Source organism: Ranitomeya variabilis, chromosome 8 (genome assembly GCF_051348905.1).
Source record: "Ranitomeya variabilis isolate aRanVar5 chromosome 8, aRanVar5.hap1, whole genome shotgun sequence".
Lineage (NCBI taxonomy): Eukaryota > Metazoa > Chordata > Amphibia > Anura > Dendrobatidae > Ranitomeya > Ranitomeya variabilis.
Window position 1 is genome coordinate 200850357 of NC_135239.1, and position 22364 is coordinate 200872720.

The 22364-nt window shown below is 36.4% G+C and overlaps 1 protein-coding gene across 19 annotated transcripts in view; it reads right to left on the minus strand.

The window, feature by feature from the left end:
• Positions 1-672: 672 nt before the first annotated feature.
• Positions 673-22364, minus strand: part of FOXP1 (forkhead box P1) — a 734927-nt gene continuing 713235 nt past the window's right edge. For 18 of the 19 annotated variants that reach the window (XM_077276197.1, XM_077276196.1, XM_077276200.1 and 15 more), the window contains 4 exons: positions 19174-19295; positions 15211-15280; positions 12408-12574; positions 673-6218 (listed from right to left, as the gene is read on the minus strand). In XM_077276197.1, the coding sequence (XP_077132312.1) occupies positions 6074-6218; positions 12408-12574; positions 15211-15280; positions 19174-19295 (504 nt within the window). In that variant the 3' untranslated portion in view covers positions 673-6073. The remainder of the gene's footprint in view (positions 6219-12407; positions 12575-15210; positions 15281-19173; positions 19296-22364) is intronic. The other variant, XM_077276201.1, reaches the window with a different exon arrangement.

A 22364-nucleotide genomic window follows, 5' to 3' on the forward strand; every position in this document is an offset into this window, starting at 1 on the left:
GAGGTTGTCCGGGAATCTAAGATTGATGGGAGAGGTAATAATCAATGTCTGATCGGTGGGGTGCGAAATCCGGCACCCCTTCTGATCAGCTGTTCCCGAGGGAATGTCTCAGTTATGGAGCTGAACAGCTCCGTTGACTGTATAGTGGCCGCGGCCGGGTACTGCACTTCCGCCACCTATTCAAATCAATAGGGAGTGGATGTGCTGTACCCGGCTGCTGCCACTATTCCGTCGACTGAGACATTTTGGTCACCTCTGACACTGGGAACAGATCAGCAGGTGTCGCACCCCCACCAATCAGACATGGATGACCTAGCATATGGATAGGCCCTCAAAGTTAAAGTCCCGGACAATCCCTTTAATAGAAATTCATTAATGACCTAATTAACGTAAATGTAATTTTTTTTTTCTTTAAAGAAAAAGACAAAAGTTCTAAGTTTTCGTTTATTTTATATTTTATTTAGTGGATTCTTCATCTCAGACGTGTTTGCGGACTACAAGGATATTCACAAGAGAAGGATAGATCCATTTCAAGGGAACTGTTGAGATCACTGAGGTATCACATAATATTTGTGTTTTCCTTTAATGCGTAGATCACAAATCCATGATATGAATTTCTCAGTCCAGTGGCCTTTCAATCGAAAGACATGAAAAGACAGGACGACTCAAAACTACCAGTGTGAACAACCAGCATTTTATTGCATTTGAGAATGCTATACTGTCAGTTATCAGTACTGACTACACAACATTTTTTATTGTCTGTGTCAACAGACATGGAATGATGAAATTACAGTTGATGTGAGGAATGAGTTTCTTTTATGCCTTTTCAAAACAACAAAAATTACTGGCAGCAATTACACATGAAGCACCATGCTAACAGTCCAGACTGTACCATTGTCATCGAGGCTTATTGGTCGTCAGAAGAATGTGGACCAAGTTTAAACAAAAGTTCAAAAAGTTTTTAACAAAATCCAAATAGATTTATGATTAAAAAAAAAAATAATAATTGAGCTATGCTTTAAAAAAAAAAAAAAAAAAAAAAGTATTTCGAGGTTCAATCAGCATTTTGGCAGTTTTTTTTGTTTTTTCCTTTAACTTATTTTAACATTTTTAAATTTTTGAAGACAAAAAAACAGATTATGATAAACACAATAATTGTCAAATCAAACTGTGAAAAGTTTAAAAAAAAAAAGTCAACACACAAAATAAAAAAAAAAGAAATCCAATCAACCCAAGCCCCGATTTCTAGTTTTTCCTTTAACTCCGTATCTGACAATTTTAACAATGCATGGAAACTAAAAAAAAAAAAGGCTTTGTTCAACTCATTCCTGACAGCAGTTTACCTGATACATGGTACTATTTTTTCTAATGTACGCTCTTCTTTGAGAATAAAGAAAGAAAAAAAAAAACATGTAACAAATTGTCTTTACATCTTGGCACCTTTTGTAAAGTTTTTTTGTTTTGTTTTTAATACAAAAAGTTTAATAGTTTGACACTCCCAGTTTAATTATTCAAGACTTCACTGATAAACTTTTGAAAGTGTGAGCCCAGGATTCGTCATGCAAAATATTTACTGCAGGAGGAGAAAACACTTTAAAACAACTTTTTTTTTTTTTCATATAGATATATATATATGTTTTGTTTTTGTTTTTTTAAACATATGAACTTTTTTTGTTAAATTTTTAATTATTTTTTTTTTTAAGACGGCCAAAAAAGGCAGTGGTAAATTAAACAAAGGAGGATGGTTGGGGAAAAAAAAATTGAGGGTGGGAGGGGGTCAAAAACACAAAAACTGTACAAATTTCATTGATCCATGATAGAAAAAAAACATGTCAGCTATGTTACAGTTTGAAAAGCAAATTAGTCAGGGAATTTCTCCCACCGTGTCAGCAAACTTCATCCATTATTTTTATTTTTTTAAGCTGGGATAACTAAATATTATACATATGCAGTGAGTTATCTGCAATAGTTACATACAGTAGGTTTTTTTTTTTTTCTTCAAAGCTATTTTTTTTAGTATAGTTATAAAGCAGTTGCACAACAAAGCAATGGTGTTTGACAAACGAAAATGCTTTTATTCCTTGCAAGGATTTTTTTTAAATGGGAAAAAAAATAAAATATGTTGATAACCTGATCCCTCCCCTCTTCCCTCTTCCCACAACTTTTAAATACAAATGGTTATGCAGACAATATATGTACATTATGGGGATCTGAAATTAACAACCTCTTTTTTTCCCAAAAAATGAAATAAAAATATATATATATAGTGGCGTTTGCTGCATGATAAAAGCCTGAGTTTTCAGTTGGTCGTTAAACAAGTTCAACACTTGCATGATATGTGAATGCTTAATTTTTTTTCATTTTTTATTTTTATTTTTTTTTTTAGTTAAATATGTTGTAAACCGAGCATGCAAGACATACAGTTAAGTGCAACTTAGTGAAATGTATTTTGTGTTTTTATTCATTCCAGAAAGGGCTTGGTTGAGGTATGCTTACTAACTTTAATACATGCTAATGAGTTTTTACTTACGCCCCAACTATTCTTGCCAGAAAGGAACAACTTAACCCCCTGTTCTATAATATATCACTTTAGGCATTTAATTGTGTATTTTTTTTTAAGCTTTTCTCTCCAAAATCAAGCTGCCAAAAGAAAAAAAAAAAAGGAAAAAAAAATAGGCCAGTATTGAGTGCTTTTAATGATGAAAAAAATAATAATTGTGTAAGGGTTAGAAATTAGCTGAAAGGGACTATATGTTTTACCATATTGTGTCATCCCAACTTTTGGAGCCAATTTAGCGCTACAAAGAAAATTAAAAATTCTAAAATATTTTTGTGCCGTAAGATTTCGAATCGACAGAGCTACTTAAGAGATCACATTTTGGTACCACTAAAAAAAGTGCTTTTTTAAATTTTTTTACTTTAAATAAGTTTATATATACATTAATAAGAGAAGGAACTGATGCTTTGAGCATTTGATGGTTATTTTAATATGATGACGATACAGACCTCAAAAATGTGCCATAAAAAAAAAAACTAGTAACCAAATCATTTCAATTTTGAAACATCGAAAACAATAATTGTTACAGAACACGTGCAACATAAATTGTGAGTTATTTAATAACTATAAATGAAAAAAAAAAGTCAGTTATGTGAAGAGGTTTGGGAGGCCTGCAAAGAACTTACACTGGCTAGCAACATTGGAGAAGCGATAATACTCTTCCTGATGTATATATCAGGCTTATGTGGTTTGGTCACCTAGGGTTAAGAAAACAAACAAACAAAAACTTTGGCTTGAAAAAGGTGGTCTAAAAATTATACATCTGGAAACTAACAGATTCCTAATAAACTACCCATAGTCTATCTCTATTAACAATATATCCTTTGCTAGATACCTTTGTTTTTTTTTTTGATCATCAGCAAGAGGATATTTGGCTTTAAGAAACAGGTAAAGCATATAACAAACAACGTCATTTACCATCGTGTAAAATCTTTGGTAATTTTTGGGCTGACGACTAAAGGTGAAATTATAAATGGATTCTGTTCTTGTAGGCGATGAAACCCACAACAACCAATTTGCCAAGAGTTGACCTAATTGAATAGCATCAGTTGATAGAGTGGGGTTTTTTGCCACCCTAGTATGAAAGTAAAAGGACAAGAAGGTGAAAGTGGTTTAAAGTGGAAAAAAATGATACAACTGCGCTTTAAGAAGTTGGGGAAAATAACGGAGCACATCTGAATCGTTAAAAAGTGCAGACTCCCGTGAAAACCTATTTGACGTCACGTCCCTTCATCCTTCTTTTTCAAAGTCAATGATTTTGGATTAAAGAAAAATGACTTTAATTTTCAAAGATTTAGACCTTATAAAGTCACAAAACCTTCAGGCATGGATTGTATAGAATATTATATATTGTAGAAAGTCACACTGAAAATAAACCCTCAAAAGTTTCAATTTTTTTTCGAAATTTTCAAAATCCAATCACAGGAAATCAAAATTTATCTCCAATTCCCCTGGCCAGTAATGTGTTACAACTTAGCTGTATGGTATTATTTGGGGTTATTTACAACATGCCTACACAGTGCAAAAATAAAAATCGATTCTTAAATTATTGTGCCTACATTATGCCCATTGGCATGGACTGGCAACCCAAATATTCTCACTAGCAAAGAGACTCTATAAATACTGTATTATCAATCTTCATGGTTTTAACACAATTATTGGCCTTTGCATGGCAGGACTTTCTAAGTTTTAACTGCAAACTTTTCTCTTTTTTTAACTGATCGTAAACTGTATACAAAGGTTTCACAATATTCGGACATTGGAGTTGTTACAATGTCTTAATGCACGCGAGCATAGACATGTCCCAACAACGCTAATTTATAACGCTCATCTTTTCTTCAACCGATGGAGACATTTTTATTTGTTCTATGACGGTGCGCACAATTATATTTGTTTATTGCCTCTGGAAATAGCCAACAATGCAATTATTTACTATGCAATTTTTTTTTCCGTTTAAAGCAGTTTGATAATTACCTGGACTAACACACACAGTCTATCAAGTTCACCCCGTCCTCAAGGGCGCAGATGCTCCTTAGTTTGCAATGGCTCACCCATTGCCAATTTTTTTTTTTTTCACTTTTCCACCAAAAATTTATACCATGGCAATCTTTTTGCACTGCATGTAATGAATGACTCTCTTTAATGATTTAGTATAAGAAAAAAAAAAAAGAATATACCCAAAAGTGAGAAAACAACAGTCCCAAGCTACATCAAGTTGAAACCTTACTTCCTATTTGTGGTTTATATATATATTGATATATTGATTGCTTGGTGGCTATCCGATGACTCAAAAAAACTTTTTTTGATCCACATCCTATTTCTAAATTTTTCAACAGTTCCTACATCTTGTTCTTTTTCATGACTTTTTTTTAATTTATGACCAAAGACCTTGCCGAAAAACCATCATCTGGTTTTGTAAAGCCTGTAGCGTCTTCTACGACTTTAACACATATTAATGGCAAAAATAGGGGGCCGTAAGCTGCGTCATCGAGGAAAAGTTGGTACGTAATGGCGCGTCTGACGGAGAAGTTAAAACACTGCTACACAGGAAGGAAGTTTTGCTACGCCATGCCTTTCTCTATCACTTTTTTTCATCCTAGCTCTTTCAGTTGACTGTCAAGGGCAACTTTTTGTTAAAAAAAAAAAAAAAAAAATTGTCTGTTATTTTGAGTGTCTAAAAGAAAAAAAAAATGTGATTTTACAACTTAAAGTAACTACAATGCAATGACAGAAAAAAACATTGAACAATTGAAGGACATTCGGCATCATGTAATAAAAACACCTATTAACATTCATCACAAAGTACAGAAAAACATTACGCCTCCGAGAGGTCTTGGGCCTTGAAACTGAGGCCTGAGGTCAGAACTTAAACTGATGTAGTACAATAAAAATAAAAGCAATACATTAAGAAGTTTGGGATAATTACTATGCCTCTCCCTCTGTCCCATACATTTATATATATAAAAAAAGGTCACCCTCAATCCCATATGGAAGCAAAAGAATCGATTTTAAAGGCAGTGATAATCAGAATTACATGCAGTACTGTGCAAAAACGTTGTCCATTGGAATCCATTTTTTTTTCTAAAATCTGGGCAAAAGGGATGACCTGCAGTTTAGACGCACATGCTTATATCGATGCCCTCAGTGTCCTTTTTACGGCTGAACGTCAGTCCTTAAAAGTCTGCCGCGTGTGATGAATGAAGTTGTTGGGTTTTTTTTTAGCAAATTTACAACACTGATGCGCTGACCGTGAGAGAGGAAGTAGCAAGTACCAAACAAGTCGATCCAATGCACAAAGTACAAATTCCTTTTTTTCTTTTTTTTTTTCTTCAACAAAAAAAGTAGAAAAATCAAAAATACTCCCAAATGGGAAACTTGATGGCACTAAAGAGTTAACACATGTCAAAAGTTGTCAGGATAGTTAGGGCCAGGAACTCTCAAGACTGTACAATAATAGAGAGATCGCCAAGGCCTTGAACTGTCTTCATTCTCAGGATTGTGAAATTACACATGATTTTACTCCATGTCCTCATTTACAGGTTCGTCTTCATAATCTCGGTCCGGGTCAAAGTCGGGACTGTGGTTCGCTGTTGTTACTAGCGAAAGAGGACCTTCGTTCTCATCAGGATCCAGTGGTTCTTCTTTAACGTGTACGTGGTGCCTGCATCAAAAAAACACACACAAGTTATAAACTTGAGGCAAGGTAAGAAGATTTTCCTTAATTATTAATAATTAGTTTAGCTAAAGAGTGTGTCTAGTAATGGATTCTTCGAGACATTTGCTCTAGACTTGGCCATCATCCAGTCCGGTTCAGTCCTCTGTGACAACCGGATCAGGTCAGCCTTCATGGCGGGCATACTCAGCCGAACATCATGGGTGCCTATTGTGCTTACCAGGTGCTACACATAAAGATGTTGCATGATGCCTATTGTCATGACCTCATGGAGCCTAGGAAGCAGAAAAGGCTCTCAGAATGCCAGGCCAAGAGTGCCAGACGCAGAAATAAAAACTGCTCTAGTCCAGCTGACATGGAGGACCGAACAGGACACCTGACTAGGGCAGCACGAATATTTTGACTCACCTTTAAAAAAGCACTCCTGTCAAACTTTTAATCTTCTTAATATATTGCAGTCATCATACTATATGGCACTGTGCACTTACAATTGCTCATTTTGTCCTTCTATCCAGTTAATTCTTCTCTTTTCCATTAGATCTATGACATCGCTTGATTAAAAACAGACTAGCTGAATCCTTCTAAGCTCTATGTAGAGACAGAAAGCCTCCCTTCCCTGCATGAGTCTTCATTATAACTACAATTCTACATCACTGCAAAGTTCCTAGCATACAGCTCCACCCACTCTTCAACTGCTGTTCCAGCTTCTCTGTTCCTTTCCCCTGTCGGGGATTTTGTAGTGATGTAGCATTGTAGTTTTAATGATGGCACATGCAAGGAAAAGAGAGTTTCTGATTCTACATAGCACTTAGAAGGATTCAGCTAGTCTTTGTTTAATCATGTGATGTCACAGAACTAACGGAAAAGAGAAGAATTAAGTGAGCAGAAGGGAAAATGAGCAATTGTAAGTACACAGTGCTATATAATCTGATGAATGAAATATATTAAATGGATAAAAACTTTGATGGGAGTGCTTTTTTTAAACACTTTTTTTTAACTTTACCAATATCCCCCTTTTATGTACCATTACAAAAAAAATGATTACATAATTAGAAAAAGGGAAACTATTTTCACGTACTCTGTTGGAGAGCAGCAAATTATTAGAGGGGGTCAGGACCCTCATCAATTAGCTGGAGCATCTCCAAAAGAATGTCTCACTCTAGAACAGTCACATCAGCCCGCTGCTTTCAATAGACCTATGCAATACTTCATTTCACCTGTGGGAGTGCTGTCTGGAAATTGTACAGTTCCACCCAGGATATCCTACGAATCACACCTGATTACAGAAAGACTGCCCATGTTTGGGTACCCTTCTAACTCAATAGGATTGTGTAAAGTATGCATAAGATGCAAGTTGGATTCAGATCGAGAAATAAGATATTAAGAAATATCTAAACCAGGCATCCAATAATTTACTATTATTTTTATATTGGAAAATCTAACCAAAATGATTGCAATAAATAACTAAACAATCAAAAACCATACTAAATCGGTCTATAAAAACCATAAAAAATAAAATTTGATCTAAAAAAGTTTGTGCTCGCTATGTTACACTGATTTATGATTGTTTGTAAATCACTTTGTTGTACTATGAGAACCAAAATAGAGAGTTTTTCTTTTTTCCTTGACTATCGTTTGGTCTATGCTCAAATAAGAAAACAATACTAATAAAATACATATTAACATTACCGTGACACAAATAATGTAGATTAAACAAGACTTCATAAAAGTAAAAAATGGGAATTCTCAGGCCACAAAGAACCTGGGGGTAATCACTGCTTAATGTGAGTTCTGCTTTTCTAGTTAACATGCAGAAGTTGCGAGCCTACTCTCTAGAGGACGACCCCAAGTGAGGTTCTATCATTAATCAACTTCAAGCAAAACACTGCAAGGAGACACCATGATACATGCTTTAAACTCCAAATTAATGCATATTTCTTTTTTCTTTTTTTTTTACAAACTGTCAATAAGAGAAGAAAAGCTCTGCCAGCAAACACAAACGAAGCAGGCGAAAAAAAAAAAAAGAAATAATAAAAAAAAAGGGCTTCGCTCAACACAACAATGTGATAAGAGCGCCCGGTCCTAACGAGAATAATAACACTGTCAGCTGTAAACAAGAAAAAACATGATCCTCAGCTCGTGGTGGGCAAAAAAAAGAAAAAAGGACGCTCTCCGGAGATGAGATCTGCCAAATTCCCCATTATGGAGGAGCATATGAATAACCCACAGGGGAATAGGGCTGATCGTACATAACAGCTATGATAACAAGAAAGAAATGTTGTGCGTAAATCATATTTACAGGACTGCCTTTACAAACAGCAATTACTTTCTCACCGCTGAGTGGCTTTTGTCATGCAAAATACTCAAATGCGTAAACACCGCCTGGCCTTTGAAACGGTGAAGGGAAGTGTCATTTTACTGACATTATCTAATATTAGAGATGAGGAGCAGAAGGAAAAGCTCCTGCTCGCTCATGATACAATTTAGAATGCAAGGCCTACAAATATGTTGCGTTAATGAATTAAACTCCTACTCTCTGCTCATTGGGTCACACGCCACCACCCACGCTTGTGTATTTTTTTTAATTTTTTTTTTACCTCTTGCAATCTTTTTTTCTTTGGAAAAAATAGACCTTTGATAATACAAAGGATGAAAATAACCCATAAAGGCCATAAGTGGATTATTTTTTTTTAAATGTGTCCATTGTATAATCATTTTTTTTATATCTATTGCATTTATTGTATTTTTGGTTTCTCCTACTAAATCCAACAGCTTGAAGGACTTAATGTTTGTTTTTTTTCAGGACTTTGATATTTCTGACATATCTGTAGAATGGGTCATCCCTATATGATATGTGGAGTTAAAACACACTGCAACCCCCACAATTAGCAGGTCCGCCAGACGCAATATATGGAGTCGGAACCGCACCGCTCTGTACACTGTGTAGTGGCTGTTCTTGAGTGAGGCATCTCGGCTCCCATTCATATCCATAGGACCTGAGCCGCAGTACCCAAATATGGCCACTACAAAGTGTATGGCACTGTGGTTTTTCAGCTCTGTATACAGTGTTTATCTAGCCACTATAGGACCTGCTGACAGATCATCATGGAGGTGTCATGTGTCAGACACCCACTTGTCAATATCAAATTCTTGAAAAACCTCCTATTCTAAAAAGGTACTTGAAATGATAGGCACATGTTAAAGTCATTTTATTTTTTACTAGTTTTTCTCTCACTGTCAATTTCCCTGAGCTACTGGCTGGAGAATAAATGCCATGATGTCTCCCACACAGAAGAGTAGATTCTGCTCTCCTAACTCTTTAGCACACCCTAATAAGTGGCAGCAGCATGGAGCAGTGTTGCTGTGTATCCAGATTTGAGGGCGGATTAAACACCAAAATTTTTTTAACATTGTGTATGTGCTTTCTCCCCTCTCTATACACTTCTATGAGCAGCATGTAACCTGATCCCTTAATGAACTGAAAGTTTATCTGGTCTCTTGTTCTATTTTGCAAATAATCAGTGTAATGTAATCCTGTAAATAATAGGTAGTACATGGCCATTTACTAAGAAGGGAAAGGAAGATAGTACTACTCAACATACTCGTAACCCACATTTTGATTAATTTTGACTTTAATACGTCTATTTAATGTATTTGCTGCATACAAAATTTGGAATATTGCCCATGAGAATCTTTTAAGACATCTTTGGTCTGTGGCACATGCTGGTGGTCTTATCACTGGGACCCTCAATGACCTTGAGAATGGTAAATAGCGGGGCTCGACCATTACTCTTTGGAGAGGTGGTCACACACATGCACTACCTCTCCATTTGACTTAGAAGGTTCTATTCTTGGGATCAGTGGGGATCTCAACGGTTGTCCCCTTGAGCCATCTTAAACTTATGTGGATGGGTGATAAATGTGCCAAGACTTTAAAACACGCAGTAGCTTTAAACACAACGTTCGATTTTATTTTTTATTTTTCTAGCGGAGCTTTAACTTATTTTCTGAGACAGTTGAGCTGTAAATATCCTGACAGAGAAGAGAATTTTTTGTTTTATTTATCACATCTCAATAATCCTTTTATTTGTCCACTCTGGGAGCAGAGGAGTGTAGCTTGCGGCTGTTAAAAGGAATTGGGTTTCCGATGGCGCACACAGCATGAGGCACAACTGCTCTGCGGATACCATTGGAAGCTATGAGGATGAAAGTCCTACAAACTCCTATTAAGAAACACTCAGCAAGCCGAGTCCCGGGATGAAAAGAGCTGTGGCATTATAGCGTCGTAAAGAAGGAATAATAAAAAATAAAAAAATAAAAAATAGGATGCTGTATAATTTCCACAGCTTCGCCACGGTTTCCATGCTAACAAGGTAATGCTGAGATAATGTTGGCGTAAAAAGCTTGATTGAGTCTAATTTATTGGGATGCTGAAAAATTAGACGCATCATAACTGTTTACGGCAGTTTTTAAAGAGGAGGCTGCGTGGCAGTTTAACTCCAAATGTATCTTGCCGGCATTAAGAGAAAAAAACACAAATTGCTGCCGCAATTAATCACGTTCCCTTCTCTGCAGAGCGAGCAGTAACTTTAAATATGTTTCTCGACGTTATTTTCATTTACGCCGGAGTAGTTTAGTAACACATAAAAAATTCTAAAATATTTTGTTAGGCTTTTAAAGCATTGTAAATATCTCTCCTGGGGCTCCGTAATCTGAAATCATCATAATCGTTTGTGCTACAGGTTCCTGTAGGATTCTCGAATTTTCTGCGATTCCATTATAGACGTTTAGAAAATGAGGGAAGGAGGATAAAAAAAAATAAAATAGAGAACTTAGAAATAAATGTGGTGCTTAAGAGGGCTGTGGATTTCAGATGAGTCTTTTTTTGTTAAGAGGGTCATCTGTAATGTATGTGGCAACCTGACATGAGTATTCAATTTTCCTGCAGTGCCTCCACAGGAGATACGAAGTATTACATTGTGTGCACTGAAATCAATGGATGTCTTTGTAATGTATGGACATGCTGGTTCCTCCAAAGTAAGGCCGACTTCACAAGTCCAATTTCATGGTTCATGTACACACCACGATTTCTCGACCAGCCATGAGCTTCCTCACCTACAGTAGTACACATGCCAATGAGGCTGTTGAGTTTGGATATGAAGACCCAAGGCCAGTCTGTACATGGTACATGAAAGTTGGATTTATGTCACCAGCCTAAGAGAACCTTTTTATCAGTTCTTGAGTGAAGACAGACCTTTATTAGGTTTAAATTTTTTTCTCTACTGTTCAGGGAGATATTGCTGAGCTAAAGAGGGCAGAATGTCTTCGAGGGAAGACAAGTTATGGTGGCATCTCAGTAGGCTGACCTGTTTCCTTGCAAGCCAAGGGCAACAACTCCAAGTTCTCCCCAAGTTTGAGAGGGTTGCTTTTGGCTAAATTAGTTTCTTCCAACCCTCCAAAACATACTGATAGGTTAATGGACATTCAATTCAATTTACTCCAATGTCTGTGCTCTTATGGAAAGCTGTGAGCCCCATTAGGCACTGGGTCAGAATTAGATCAGTGCTGAATAGGAAATATCTTCACACTCCTTGCCCTGTGAGCTATAGCCTTTCTTTTAGAAGAGCTCAATCTCTGTCAACTGAAGGAGTTGTGTCACCAAGAAAATACATGTTAAAATGCAATCGGTATTGCAATCCCTTGGTCACCATAGTTGGGTTTCTGAAACCCCTGGGCTATGAGAAGCTGAGGCGAGTGACAATGAATATCCATTTGCTACAGATGAAATGTGATATTGCATGGTGCTAAAGTGACCATTAAGCCTGTGCCGAGTTTGCCAATTTATAGACCTCCACTATACATAGACTGTCATCATATCACTCCCTCATCCCATAGAGACACTCAAGCTAAATTTGAATATTCCTAAATCGCTTTCAGTGTCCCATAAAAACAATCATCATACAGATGTTGGCCTTGATGACATTTGAATCTAGGACTCCGATGCTGTAACAATAGTGATTGGTGACCAGCTCTTGGTTTAGGCACATGGACAGAGGTTGACTTTATGAGCCAAACACTTCAGTTGTGTTGGGATGTGGGACCCTCTGGGTGATGAAGATTTACCAAAACCAGTGCACCCAAAATGTGAAGCAGTTTTGTACAGTTCTCAATACTCACATTGCTTGCATAGGGGAACGCCCCGGGCTACTGTCGCTACCATTACTGTTGCCATGTTCTATCACACCATTTAGTTCTTCTCTCATGGCACTGGCTAAGCTGGTCAGAGCTGGATTTCCCATGGAAGCCGTAGTGTATAGAGGTATACTGTTCTCAGCCATTGAAGCCTGTTGTAAAAGTCAAAAACATACTATTCATACTAAGCCAAAAAATCCCTCCAAATTTCCAAAAATGTTGGTATATCAACTATTTTTTCATCACACACATTTTCCATGAATGTCAGAACCTATACATTAAATGGGTGTTTGCGACCGATGCCATCCATCACCCACTGGGTCCTATTACAAGACACAAAAATCATGCAGAATCCGTTTTTTTACCATTGTATAGAATAGCGTGGTCTACAATGCTTTTCTATATATTTTTTGTTTTTGGTGGACAGATTTTAAATGGACACTAGTTAGTCGGGGGGCCAAAAATGCAACTTTGAGGGCAGATTTAGCACTTATATCAGGAGCATTGCCTGCACAAATGCTTAAAAAAAATGTGATGTGAACATGGGCTAACTGTGGTTTACGTAGAGTATTTAAAGACACCTGTATAATAGAGTTGAGCGAAACTTTCGAATTTCGATTAGGGTAGATTTGCTCAATTTAAGGGGGAAATTTATTTTGCACTGAATTGATTTGATGCGAATTGAATTGACAGGAAAAGGGTTAAGAAACATAACCCCTGCTGCATCTGATCATCTGATCGGTTCTTCTATCTTTTTCTTCCTTCCGGGTTGGGTCTCCCATTCACAAGACCCCATAGCGTCACTTGAGATGCAATGTATGACATTGACAAGCACCACTCCGGAGGCGGTTACATGGGGCATTATGCACAAGTCATTGCATCGCTCCCAATGAGATGATGTGGGGTCTAGTCAATGGGAGACTAGGCAAGAACAAAGAAAGAAGACGGAAGAGCCCATTAACAGACCAGTGGCAGAAGAACAAGTACAAGAGATGAGGAGAGGCAAATATTAGATTTTTCCATTTGCAAAACCCCAAACCATTAAATTGGTGGCCGGCCACCATTGTGTGGGACTAGTGTTTAGCAAATCTCTAAAAATTCAGACACTGGTGAATCCAATTTTTTTGCGTAAATTTCAATTTGCCCATCTCTACTGCATGATGCACTCAATGGCCAATCCATTGTATTTTTGTCTGAATTTTCTGCTAATTTTATTTTCTTCTCTTTTTTTTTTAAGCCATGTAAGTATTTTTATCTTTTTCATTTTCTGCTTATTAAAATTTATATTAATGTAATACAGTCTGAGTATTTTTTTAATATATTGTGTAATGCAATCTTATAAAAAAAAAAAGCTAGAAAGAAAAAAAACAGAGATAACAGCTTGTGTTACATTTCCAAAAACAAGCGGTGTAGAATCTGCTGAGCATTCTAATTGGAATTAGTCATCGTTAAGGAAGGAATCTGATAGAATATAGGATCATTTCATTTTGCCTTTCAGCCTCATGAATGTAAATTGTGCTTGTAATCTTAATAGTATTCTACAGACAGAACAGCCTTTAAAATCATATTTCACAAGACTCGGGGGACGGTAAGCAACTAATGAACAGTATTTACAATTCTTTCCTTTCACTGTTGTCACTATTTGACTTCTAATAATTGGAGGAAATGCCCTGGTTTTAATTTTTTTTCATTTTCTGCTTTATCAAAATTCTGATTTCCTATAAAAATTAGAAAATATTAGGTATCGTATGTGCTGCCTTATCTTGTGATGATCTTGTATAATTGAGCAGGCATTTATGAAAAGGCCACGAAGAGAGGTAGCTAATGTATAATAAAAACCAAATGCCTATAATAACAAATATATAATGTCTGACTATAATTAAAAAACAATAGTAAATATAAAAAAATAAACCTGACCATAATCACAAAATAACAAAAAGAGAATATAAAAAAATGTAAAGTTAAGTATATACAGACAAAAAAGCAAACATGAACATAATGGGAAAATAAAAATAAAATTAATTAATTTAAGTGAGAAAATAAAGAATATAAATAAGTAAACACGACAACCAGAAAGTATAAAAAATAGTGAGAAACTATATAAATATAAAAAGTAAACATGACAATCATAATAAATAAAAGAAAATGTATATAAATATAAAAAGTACGGTATATGAAGCAAATAAAGTAAACTTGATCATCAGAAAATAAAAGAATATAAAATAGAAAAAATGAAGTATAAATATAAAGTAAACATGACAATAATCAGAAAATAATCAAATATATAAAATAAAAAAGTAAAGCACTTGAAATAAGAGACACAAATTATATCAATAAGCAATCAGAATTTGAAAACAGATTTTTTTTTCTATATTTTTTGCAATTTTTTTTGTTCTTCCCTAGACTCCCGAAACAATAGGAGGTCATGTGACACAGTATTCTTTCATTCTGCACATTAATAGCTCGGCTCGAGTAATTACACTTGTGGTATTTTTGCCTCAAGTGAAATTCTGAAATAAGAGGATGGAAATTATGATACTGCTGATAAATATTAATAAGTGAACTTTTAATTTTTTTGCCACAATATTCAAAATGCTAAGCATCTAGCTAATGCTGAAGCAGACTGATATGTGCCTGCCTCCAGGGACCGCGATGCTTTATGCACTTAAAAAAAAAAAAGTTTAACAGAATTAAAATTTAATATCTAATTAGAACCAGGATAATATATTTTGCAATAAGCAGAAAAGACGCCAAACGGTGACATGAAGGGAAGGCTGGTACTACTCACCTGCAAAGCAGCATTGAGGGGTGTGCAGTAGGCGTGACTTGTATGAATGTTTTTAATTAGAGAAGGACTACTGAATAAAAAAAAAAACAAAAAAAACTGTTACTAAAAATATTTTCCTTATTTTGTCTTAAATTAAACAAAAAAATAAAAAAAAAATAGTAATAATATAAAAAAAACAAAACACTGTAACATACACTACTCAAACCTGCATGGAGAAGCTAATTTAAATGCAGTGCAGGTTCATTTAATTTCAACACAATAAAGAATTATACTGGATGTAATAGAAATTACAGCCTTGACCAGTATAATTATTGTGCAAATAATATAAAATAAAAAATTTAAAAAAACACTACGTAAAAAGCATTTATGTTACCTACCAGTGTCTATCCTCTCTGTAGGCATAAAGCAGAATATTGCTCTCATTATTTAACAAGGCAAGAAAAAAGAAATAAAAAATGAAAAAAACAAACTGTGAAAATATAACAATATGATTCTGTCTGGGAATTTATATTCTTAAATATTCAAACAATTGACTTACTATTGCATGTGTACTGCTCTGTTCACACCATGTTAGACATGTAGGAAAATCTCTCGGCTTGTATTTTTAATTTTTGGAATGCTCTGTTTTTTTTCTACTTTCTTATTTCAATGCAGTTGTAAAGCCATAGAGGTTCAAGTATAAAGTCAAAATAGATGTCCATAGCTTTGGCCAACATACAGATGTAAAAGCCACCAAAATGAAATCTGGCACTCTACATTAATGGTGGGGAACCCTATAGCATTTGTACTGAATAACCATTTTCATTTACTCTGAGTGTCGAATTCCACAAGAAGGTTGATCACTTGCTTGTTCATCATTTGAGGTCTGACTGCTGGGACTACCACCAATCCTGAGATCATGCCCTTTAAATGCCCTGTTGGAATGGATTGGTGGCCGTATATGCCTGCTTCAATTATTCATTGTCTATTGGACTTCTGGAGAAGAGTATGGAGCTCACAGACGATGAATAAAGTTTGCATGTATTGCCATCCCACCAACAGGGCATTTCAGGGGCGCAATCTTTGGATTGATGAGCGTCCCAGTAGTCAGATTCCCACCGATCAGCAAATTATCACCTATCCTGTAGATAGAAGAAAACTTTCATTGTGGGAAATAACCTTATCAGGGCACAGTCAGATGGCTGTATAAATCATAACGAGATCAGAACGTAGTGCATGGACTAGCCAGTGGCTCTCCCTACCCAAGCGTGACAGTTTCATGTATTTATATACAGCTGTCAAGCTCGGGTCAGGAGAGCCATCAGTTAGTCCGTACACAGCGTTCCAATCTCCTTCCAATTTATGAAGCAGTCTGACTTAAGTCAATGGGATCCATCAGAATCAGCCACACGAGATTTGTCATTTCCATCTATTAATGTTAAGTCATAACACCAGGGTGAACAGAGCCTAAATACTAGAGTAGAGCAAAAAGATTCTCAGGACCCTACATCGGTGGCCACATTGGTAGCCCTTGGTTACTGGAACATAGACCCTACATCGGAAGCCACATTGGTAGCCCTTGGTTGCTGGAACTGCCTTGGTTGCCCCTGCCATCTTTACCGATGAGTAATCCCAGCGCAATGTCATGCACTCATGTAGCGATGTAGTCATGGCAGCCTACTAATCGGAAGAGGCAGGCAGACACAGACTTATGATGCAGCCCCTGGAACAGGGTCCTGTAAATCTTTCAGCTCAACTCTACTAAATACCTACAGTCGATCACTATCATCATAATATGATATAATGTATTTTTTTTAATGTCGTTGCTTAAGACTTAAGTAGGCCATCCTCGAAGGGTGTAAGTACAAAAGAGGGGACCATTGCCATTCTTTAAGGCTTCATACACTATGAATTTCATAGTATTAAACTTAATATCATGGCTGGGTGATACCACCCATTTACGTAATGCCCACCATTGGCAGGCATGTCACCCAGTCGAATATGGCGTCTATGCCAAAATAGAAATGTTAACAATTACAGATTCAAATAAGAGTAAAGTTTCCATAACCTGACAGAATGGTCTTAACGGCAAGTATTAGTTCTCAGTTGAGAAGAATTCATTGTTATTTATACAGGTAACTTCCTGCCTTCAGAAAGAGGAACCTACTGCTGTGTTCTACAATAATCTCATATTGAAAGACACAGTGGGAGGGACACTCCATTTTGTGTGACAGAAGTGCACATTTTTAACAGATTCACCATTAGAAAATGTTATACATTCTGTCAAGCCAGGAAAATCTTGAATAAACACCATTTTCCCATAAACGTATAGCATTTATCCTACAAAACTCTAGTAAAATACATAGAAACGAACATATAAAACAGCAAAATTACATACAATAAAGGCAGCCAATGGACAATGAACCAAATTTCAAGAGCAGAATAATTAAAAAAACCTTTATTTTATAATGTAAAGTTTTGTAAGTTCACATCATATTTGGGCTCACATTTGAATGGTACTGTTGAACATTATGCCCAAGTAATTGACACTGTAGGCCAGTAGGGTTGGATACTTCTGACAATGACTTAACTCCAGTTGACTTCACGCCCAATTGACTCTACATCCAGTCAAGTTTGGTGACAAAATTCTTGGGAGAACATTGGTTCTCTAAATAGTATGGCGTCTTACAGGCAATGCTCCATGAGGAATATAAGTTTTCTTCCTTTTGGAGGAGAGCTAATTTGTATAAATTTTGTCATGAGGCATTATCTGTAAGAGGCAATATTTTGGGTTGTATTTCTGTAACGAGAATCAGAGTTGTGTCAAAGGCTTCTTATCCGGTCAACCAGTATCTGGTTCAGTGCTGACATGGGGCAAAACAGCTCTACTAATGGGTTTTTTGCTTTGCTAGTATCGATAAATGGTCAGACATTGACTTGCAGAGGAACTACATCCAATAAATGGCATATAATTTTTTACTGATGACTATATTTCAAATTAATTGACTAAAAGGTATATCATTGTAAATTGGGACACATGTAAGCCAAATGGTGTCGTTTTGGCATATATTTGGCCAAAAAACCCAGAGTACCTCAAATGTTCAAACTGAATGTATAGCCCAAACGTGGTGTGAACAGAACCTAACAGAGATGGCCGGTCCCATCAAAGAGCGATCAGATCAAATGGTTTCCATTCTTGACACAGTTCATATTCCATCTGCCCTTATTGTGTGCATGTGTAGGTCACACTTAACATGGATAATACAAGGTGTAACCTTGTAATTTGAGGGCACTGTACAAAGTTCCTTGGGGGTGGAGCTGGCTGAATGAAAATGTTGGCAATACAAACATGCAAAGGGAAGCGGCTAAGAAAAGCAGGGCAAAATTAAACAAAACAAAAAAAACAAGCAAGTTAAGGCTCTTACTGTGCAACAAGCTCGTCAAAGTGTTCATCAGGGCAGTATTTTCGAGGACGGCCTCTCTGAATATGGCGGCCACGTTTAAACTCTTCATCATCAACAGTCCAAACGGACCCATACTCATCCTCTACTCTGATAAAGCACTTATGGAGAGAAAGATTGGTGCGAATGGCACCCTAGGACCAAAGTAGTGGCCAAAAGTAGGGAAAAAAAGGGGGAACAGAGAGAACCAAAAGCAAAAAGATGCAGAGAAATATGATGGAGTTGGAATGAAGAGGCAGCACAATGAATAGAGGGGAAAGGAAAAAACATAACAATGCGTAAGCAAATGATCGGTGAGTGTTAATAGGTACTGGCACTCAAAAGCACCAAGTGATGATGCAGCATACACCAAAGCAAGCAGGGCGGGGGTTCAGTGGGTATACAAAATGGCAGGGATTATGTATAACACTTCTCTCTGAGGAAGGTGAAACATTGCGAGTGCACTTCTGTTGTTCCATCACCAAATGAAACCACAGGTACCATAACATACTACACTAAGAAGTTCAAAGGATGGTGGACGTACCCACTGATCTTTTGTGGCCTCCTTTTTTGGAATTCTAGTTCATCCACTGTCCATACTGCCCCTTTTACGTTTTCTACTCGCACAAAACACTTGTGTAGACTAAGATTATGGCGCACTGCATTCTGCAGCAGGGACAGGAGAAAAAACATTTAGAGGTGAGCGCTCATCATCAACAAGAATCATCATCTTCACTTTTTTAAGGACGCCATCACCAGAAAATCACTTAATGGTTAAATCAGGTTTTTGTGTTACATTTAGAAATGTTTTAATTTATTTTTTCTTCCTATCGCAATCTGTTAAAAATAAAAAACAGAAATCTTGCAATTTTTACACTGGCCACTAGGGCTTTTTTTTTTTTTTTAAATTCTAACTTAGTTTTGTTTCAGGAAACAACACATGTACATAGCCACAATAGGTATATCCTGACTTTACCTATTGTGTTGAAGTATCTAATGAGCATGTGCAAAGGTACATTGTGAAGGAAGAATGGTCAGTTGTGACAGCACCTATTGTGATTGGTGGATCCTGTGTTATCAGCTGTGTCAATTGGTGTTATCTGTCATTATAATCCTTCCTTTGCCGATAAGAAAACTACTGTAAACTCTTGCCTGAAAGAACAGGAGGTAGGAGTCTAACATAGCCCAAGTGGGAAAATTATAAGATTCCAAAATTTTGATCTTTATTTTAATTAAGATTGAGATAGGAAAATAGGAAAATAAAAAAAATGGCATTGTTTTTTTAAACATACATGCAACACAAAAGAATGACTTAAACAATAGGTCATTTTCTGATGATAGCTGCCCTTTCAAGGCAAAACTCAACAAGTATCCTCCTTATAAGGGGCCATATGGATATGCAGCTGCTCTCCTCTACACAGTTACAAACACTCTGGAATTTCTAAAAAAAAAACAACAATTTCCTTGTAGAAGTACCCTGAGATAACTTTTCTATTAACCAATAATTAGGCTAATTTGGGTCATTAGCACTAGAATGATATAGTTGGTGGAAGGCTCTGGAACTGGGTCCACCATCTGAAGAATAGACTACAAAACCTTTAAAGGCTATGGGCACACAGAATTTTCTGAGGAGATAATAAATGATGAGTTTTTCAAGCCAAAATGGCTTCAGCCAATGATCATCCTGAAGTGGAGTTGAGAAGTTTTTGAAGCGTTTTTTTTGAGCGCGTACTGTCTAGTTTGGAGAAGATTCCTTCAGGAGCCACTTCAAAGAAGTGACATGAATCTGAACCAGAAAAATACTCAAAACACTGAAAATATGAACAGCAAAGTGGTTTTACAATAGAAATGAATAGGAAGTGACTTCCTCCTATAAAAAAACACTTTCTTCAAAAAGATTGTGTGCTCATAGCATTAAAAGAACATAAGGCTACAGAGAAGTTCACGTGCCATAGCAACGTGGCTCCTCATAAAGAGAATTCCACAAATGGTGGAGTTGTTCGTTGAAGAATCCTATGTTGCTGGACTTTTGAAGCTGATAATGGGGAGACCAATGCAGATCTGGCAATTTTAGTTTGTTGAGATCTCGAGAAATTGCATAGACTAAATTTGTGGACAAATAACTTTCCGCAAAGGCAATAAATATAGGCCCTCAGTATTTCTCAGCCCTTTCAACATATATTATTACAAAACAATTCTTTACTTACCATTTTAGAAATTCAATGGGTTTTTCAGGAGTAAAACATTAAATGTCTTACTTTAGAGTAGACCATTAATGTTTAATCAGTGGAGATCTAAAGACAGTCATATAAATTAGATGGCTCCCGCTTGAACAATGCTTCGGACGATCGTTTGGCCAAAAGCCGTATCAGCCAATGAGCACTCCTGTGTTCTGAATGAGAACGCCGCCAACTGATAGGTCAGCCGGAAGCTTATCTTCGGGAGAACAATGCCATCGACAGTCCGAAATCAGACATGTCTGATTGATATCTCTCCTACCCTTCAGTAGGCCGGCACCTCCATGCACATTAGACCATTGGCTGAACACGTAGATATTGGCAGGTTAGGAGGACATCACTATAATTTGTATGGGGGTCTTAACCCACCACAATCCTCAGGGGAGAGTCTATGGCCTCTTTAATTGAATACAAATGTATGGTGGCTGTGTCTTTTACTACAACTCAGCCACATTTACTTGAATATACCCATTTGTTGATGATCGGTAGAGGCTCCAGGGGTCTCGCACAGATGACCGTACTGGCCTACTCCTGGAGAACGCCATGAACAATTGTTATTTCTAACTATGTATGAAACTTTCTTAACACTTAAAACCAATTGTTCTTACCTCAAGAATGGTTACCCAATTACAGCATAAAACAGTATTTCTGAATGTGCAACCAATCAAGTTTACCAATGACTCTAAAAACATAGGAAGGATGTCGGCTTTCTTATGAAATTTTAGCTCTTTACCCTACTCTTCTATGTGCAAGCACATAACTATGTATGACGTAGTGGATATGTATCTACATGATAAAAAAAAATATATATATAAAATATATATATATATATATATATATATATATATATATATTTGGTCATTATGATGCGCACAACCACTATTTCAATATATAGTTGATATTTTTGTTGCAGCTAGTGAAAGGCTATTTTTGAGTCAATATGTTGATGGTTATAGGATTCACAGTAAAATAAAGAGGTAAAACTTTATAAAAATGTTGACATTCTTGCTTCCTTTTGAAACTTTACTGGATGGGGGAACACCGACACATTGGGATTAATTTAAAGGGAACCAGTCATGAGGATTTTATACCTGAAACTCATGGTATATACAGCTCTGGCAAAAATGAAGAGACCACCACATCAAATCCCTGTCATGGGCTGCCCAATCTCCAGACCTGATCCCCATTGAAAACCTCTGGAATGTAATCAAGAGGATGATGGATAGTCACAAGCCATCAAACAAAAAACTGCTTACATTTTTGTGCCAGATGCAGTGTGAAAGACTAGTGGAAAGCTGCCAAGATGCATGAAAGCTGTGATTAATAATCATGGTTATTCCACAAAATATTGATTTCTGAACTCTTCCTGAGTTAAAACATTAGTATTGTTGTTTCTAAATGATTATGAACTTGTTTTCTTTGCATTATTTGAGGTCTGAAAGCACTGTGGTTTTTTTTTAATTTTGACCTTTTTTCTTTGTCAGAAAAAAAAATACAA